At 36.7% G+C, this 6,229-nt stretch overlaps 1 protein-coding gene across 3 annotated transcripts in view; it reads right to left on the bottom strand.

The window, feature by feature from the left end:
• Positions 1 to 387: 387 nt before the first annotated feature.
• LOC149772936 (protein toll-like) overlaps positions 388 to 6,229 on the bottom strand; it is a 74,726-nt gene continuing 68,884 nt past the window's right edge. For all 3 annotated transcript variants that reach the window (XM_089947084.1, XM_089947085.1, XM_089947083.1), the window contains exon 2: positions 388 to 5,257. In XM_089947084.1, the coding sequence (XP_089803210.1) occupies positions 2,591 to 4,633 (2,043 nt within the window). In that variant the 5' untranslated portion in view covers positions 4,634 to 5,257 and the 3' untranslated portion in view covers positions 388 to 2,590. The remainder of the gene's footprint in view (positions 5,258 to 6,229) is intronic.

The following is a 6,229-nucleotide window of genomic DNA, read 5'->3' as shown; positions in this document are numbered from 1 at the left end:
TTAATCTCACCCCTTTCACTACTGATGAAGTTGTTTCTTTTGTTTATGTATAGAATCGATGTAATTTTGTGTACATTTGAAAAATTTGGTTTTGTTTCAAAGTATTTTAAAAAGTCATGAGTGTAGTATTGTGTATGGTAAGACACGACTATATAGACTTTACTTTGTCCGGAGTTTACACCGTTTTAAATTAAGAAATGGAAAACACAAATATTAAAATATTATCTGCAAACAGCGAGACTGGGAAAAGTGCAAGGATATGTTTGACTACCTTACTAGAAAACAGTGTCATGTATATTGTTTACAGGAAACACATTTCACCAAAAACTAAAATATATGTGAGTGCTCAAAGGGTTTTTAAATGTTTCTTTATCAGTTTTGGTTCAATTCGAGAGGAGTGTACACTTTATTTTAGTAATAATTTTGAATACGATATAAAAGATTGTAAAAGGATTCTGATGGTAATTCGATTGCACTCGACTTAAAAATAAATGAAAAACATTTTCTCTAATTAATATATATCGGCCAAGTAACGATTGTACAGAGTTTTGCAATATGATATATGATATTATAAATGTAAATGAAAATGATTCCATTATCGCTTGTAGACCAATTTAGAGACCTAAACCCTAATCTAAAGACAAATACATGGCGGAGAAGAAAGCCTTTAAAAAAAATAGATTACATTTTTTAATTACAGTATCTCTCATGCCAACTGTGGAAAAATTAGCTGTATGTTAATGTGTTTCAGTTTGTACTTGATTAAAGTGTGAGTTCTCTCGATAAAGGAAATTTTAATAAAAACTACTTGACTAGAAATTTTGAGTCTGTTTTAAGTCAGACGGTAGGAGTTTTGTCCCTTTGAATAACTAGTGATTTCTCCCCCTCCCGACCCACCCACCCCCGCGTTTCCACTCCAGTCGGTCTCAGTGATGTTGAATAGTCCCGATAAGCCCTCCAGCATGTCCAAAGCGGTTATCATTCGAAGTAAGACCCATGCTAACGTGTCGGATTCGTTATCGAAAGAGTACAAGACGCACTCACACACACACACACACACACACGCACGCACACAAACATGTGTGTGTGTGTGTGTGTGTGTGTGTGTGTGTGTGATGACGCTAAATGTTGCAAACAGGTAAGCACTCCATGAATATGATGAAGAATAAGCTAAAGAATATGAACATCTGGCAAACGTCAGGAAAGAGATTACACATTGTGTCTTCTCTTGGTTATTTGTAAAGAGTGATATTTAACTCTTGTTTTCTAAGTGATTACCTTATTACATAATACATGTTTCATAAAACTTAGTATTTTTCTCCATGAGCGCGAAATTCAGCATATATAAATTTACACATCTACAACGCAATATCAGACCCAAAAGCCACACTAAAAGTAAATCATATTTTGATCTCTTATTTACAGCTGAATGCTAAAAATGGAATACTAAAAGCCAAGACATATGTTATGCTATATCACCCGACTGAGCTTTTACATGTATGGTAACGATCCCGACTATCAAACAATCCGGCAGTCACCCATTCAGATATATATTCAGTGGCCAGTTCATATGCACTCCAAGATAAATTGGCACACCACAGTCCTCTTTTTATACTCCATGTTACATTTGGGGTATATAACACGATCCCACTGAAGATAACTGTCTTTGCTAAACCTTGACTATATAGCACGATCCCAATGAAGATTACTGTCAGTGCTACATTTTGTGTATATAACACGATCCCACTGAGGATTACTGTACTTCATTTTGTGTATATAGCACGATCCCACTGAGGATTACCGTCTGTGCTACACATTGGCTATATAGAACGATCCCAGTGAAGATTACTGTCAGTGCTACATTTTGTGTATATAACACGATCCCACTGAGCATTACTGTTTGTACTACATTTTATGTATATATAGCACGATTCTATTGGGGATTACTGTCTGTGCTACACCTTGCCTATATAGCACTATCCCACGGAAGACTACTATCAGTGTTACATTTTGGGTATATAGCACGATCCCACTGAAGATTACTGTCTGTATTATACCTTGGGTATATAACACGATCCCTCTGAGGACTACTGCCAGGTACGTCCTTGTATTTGGTTTGCATCAACTTTTCACATAAATGAGAAGAAAATTTGCAGCATGGCCTACGCAACTGAAGAAACCACATAACTTGTCGCAACCCGCCAACTCTGGAAGGAAATCAATACTCTATCAGCACGAACTCTTTGATGGAGCAATATTTGCACTGATCAAAACACAAATTCTAAGGAGCAGATGAACTTGTTTTGTTATTCGGTCATTCATGCCACGTTTTCCCATCAGGCTTTGAAGCACTTTTTTGTCACGCCAGGTTGATACAGAAAATTTCAGCACGTCTTTCCCATTCGTAGCATATATTTTAGCACCTGAATTGAACTTGCACTAAAATTTATAAATGGAAAATATAGGCTTTCTTCTGCACAAAGCTATGTGGTTTAACTTTTTGCTTACTGGTCATGATATACGTTCCTCGAATGGCTTCTTATAATCATAAATGTATATTTACCAATCTTCTTTATTGAAAAAATTGATCTCAAAGAAGTGGGGTTGTTTCTGATGGATCTATATTCACCTGCATTCTTGGCAATGCCAGCAAAAGGCGTGACAAATACCTGTTCTCTGACGTCTTGATGAAATTATTTGTTCTGAGATATGATTTTAGTGTTCCTTGAATAAGCGTTTTATCCAGTTTCTCTTCTAGTATCAAAACTATGAGATGGCGTTCTCTTTCTTTCAGTGCTTTGTCATAGGCTTGCTGGAATTCGAACTTGCACCAATCACTCTCAAGGAATCTATTGGACAAGACTATTAAGGTAGTAAAACTTGAATCTATTCCGTGCAATATATTTTCGACAATAGGTACTCCGGGTACAAAATTGTCTTGCGTAAAAAGTCGAAATTCGTGCTTTTCTAGATTGGGGATGAGCACTTCTTGAACATAGATTTCGTCATGGCTACTGTAGGAGATGAAGATATCGAAAGGGAGATTGGTGGCAACCTTTCTACGAAGACATTGGCAGCAAGAGTAGTTTGCAATCAAGAAAACTTGAATCGGCTCTCGAAATATGTATATTGTAAACACGAATATCACTAGAGCACTGGCTCCTCCAAAACTTATCGCCAAAATAAGAGAAATATTTATGCCATCACAGACAAAGTCGGCATCTGATGCATCAACAATGGGCTTGCCTTTTGGCCCAGTATCACAAAGGACTTGGTCCAGGTCGGGAATCTTGCCCCCGTTCTTTTTAAGCCAGGATTTTATCCATCGTGTATGACAGTCGCATACATATGGATTGCTATGTAGATACAAAGAGGTAAGGTTTTCTAGGTTCACGGTCTGAATACTTTCGGGAAGTGTGGTGAGGGAATTGTCGGTAATTGTGATGGTACTCATGGTTTCGAAGTTATGTAGGAAGTTCTCATTTATTGATGTGATGGAACAGGAGGAAACATCTAAATCTGTAACGTTTTTAAAGTACGGCCTATCGGACAATTCACGGACATACCTATTGTGAACGAACATCTGGATTCGTCTTCCCTTGGGAATAACATATGGAATAGATACCAAAGTACCCTTGTCACAAACAACAGTTATCAAATCCAAAGAAACAGTTCTGGTGCAACGACATTGGGGTGGGCAATCGTTCTGAACTGAGCAATTGAAGTCTTGCGCAGGAACATCAAACACTCGTCGTCCTAGCAAAATAGATGGATCGTTACAGGTAAATTCAAATAAGTAATTATACCTGTCCATGAATCGGAAAAAATTTATGTAAAACGAAAATGGAAAAAGTCGACAATCACACACAAGAGGGTTAAAGCGTATATCGATCCCGGAACTACCTAGATTATATAAATCTGTAAGAGTCTCTAAATGTATCATTTGAAGAAAGTACTTGACGTCTACTGTTTCTATTTTGTTTACTCTGAGATCAAGGTAGAAGCTGTTGTTTATGCTGATATTTGAAAACCTAAACCCTTTATTGTTTGTACCATTCGATATAAGATTGTTTGACACATTAAGTGTTACAACAGTGCGCTCGTAAAATTTAGGAATGAACAATAAACCCAGGTCTATCGATTTCATTTGGTTGTATGAAAATTGCATATTGTATAGTGACTCTAACTTTGAATTTATCGCATCTAGTTCTATCTCTTCAAGGCAATTATACTCCATGACGATCTCTTTAAGATGTGCAAGCTTATCAAGGGTCCCATTTCTTAACACTGACACGTTGTTGTGGTTCATGATCAAAGCCTGAAGCGTGCCTCCAATAGAATTGAGTGTATAATTGTCTATCTCTTGTATATAGTTATGAGACAGGTCAAGACGCTGGACGCTGGTTAGAACATAAATAGATGACGGGATGCTTGTAAGGCCGCTTTTGATAATGGAGACATCGATGGCGTCTGTGTTGTTTTCCAGACATTGGCGAATATCCTGTTGGTCGGATTGTTTGCATTCTATATGCAGGTACTGGTTAGACCTTTGGCAAGAGCAACTGGCGCACAAACATAAACTGAAGTTGAAAAGAACAATGATATATGATAGTAATGTAATCTGGAGGGTCATTTTTGCTTCAATATGGCTCCTTCTGATGATCTTCTGGATTTACAAAGCTTTGTGTCGAATATTGTTCCAATATTCGTTGCACGTTCTTCCTTGGTTTACCACGTCTGTAAAACACATTTGTACAGCGTGCAAAGTTCAGGTCAAACGTTTTCTGAAAATCCAGAAATGTTGTTTATATTACTGAATCATCATAGTCACCCTAGGAAAATAAATTAATAATGCTGAAAAGGCGCATAACTGACCAGTGTCACACAATAATAAAGCGGTAGGTTGGTTAGCTGGTTTAACGCCATTTTTCAGTATAAGGTAGACTAAAAGAGGCAAAAATCTTGTAAATATTTCACATACAGTCCATTCAGAATATCTCAAATGTTTATGTAACTAATATGTCATGTATAACAGTCATTTATAACATGGAGCTCAATATTCATGGGGGTATTTTAGATTCGGCGGTAATACGTAAAAGTTTGTCTCTAATTGTCTTATGTTTCTTTACAGCAACATTTTATATCATCCAATAGGTTTATCAAATGCAGATGTTTACACATTCTATAAACTTCGATACAGCATCGTCTCGTTTTACGAATATTCCATGTCCTAGAAGTTCATTTCCAACTCAGGAATCTGCAATTAGAGATGAAACATTAGTTACAACACGGTTTTACCTACAACGCGGTGAATTAATCTAATTGTGTTCTGCACTAAATCTTCCTTGAATGATCCTTGCTTAAATATCGTCGACATTTATTATTACATTAAACGTATGAAAGATTTTTAGGGGCCGTTTCTGTCAGAACGATTGACTTTCAATTTTACAAAGTCTTACACATTTCAGAAACGAAATTTATGCAGGTCTTTTACTGCTGTATTTTTCTGAAAGAACATTTTCTTGAACAAATTTTGAAAGAGGAAATCATTATAGGACTCTCCTGATAAAATATGCTCATAAAATATATATTAAAAAATTAACTTCACCATAAAAATTGAGAAAACCTATCAGAACAGACTTTTCCATCATATGATCTCTGTAATGAGCGAAACCGAACCCTCCATTGCGCCCAGTAGAGTTCTCCATCTCACAAAACGAAACTTCCACTTCGCGTAATCTAACTACCTGACCAGCATCGGACCAATAACGTAAAACAAAAAAATCATTTTTAAAAAATAGTTTGTTTTTTTTAAAATTCAGACACGCATATTCAGAGCTCAAATACACGATCTTGAGAGATCTAACTAGAATGGTCATTTAAAGCACATGGTCAAGTAAAGCTCTATTTAGCAATCTCAAAAGACATATAGTTTTGTAACCATATGATTTTTCTCCTTATGGCGTATTTGAAGGGCGGCTCGCGCTTTCGACACTCGAAGTCCATTAAAGTTAATAACCGAGTTGTATATTCGCATATACGATCCTCGTGAATGCACATTCTTGTTGTCTCCCATATGTAATCCACGTGATCACGGCTTCAAAGAACTTCTTAGATATGGTCTCTCGAGATCAGGAATTTGAGATTTCAGTGTTTGTATTCAAGCTTCGAAAACGCGAAATGGTTTGCGCTATGGCCCTGTTATCTTGCAGGTAAATCGATTGCACGA

The sequence above is a fragment of the Sinohyriopsis cumingii genome, unplaced genomic scaffold, assembly GCF_028554795.1.
Source record: "Sinohyriopsis cumingii isolate HCF-2022 unplaced genomic scaffold, ASM2855479v2 utg000958l, whole genome shotgun sequence".
Lineage (NCBI taxonomy): Eukaryota > Metazoa > Mollusca > Bivalvia > Unionida > Unionidae > Sinohyriopsis > Sinohyriopsis cumingii.
Note: the sequence above shows the minus strand (reverse complement) of the source record. Positions and strands in the feature narration are given on the sequence as shown.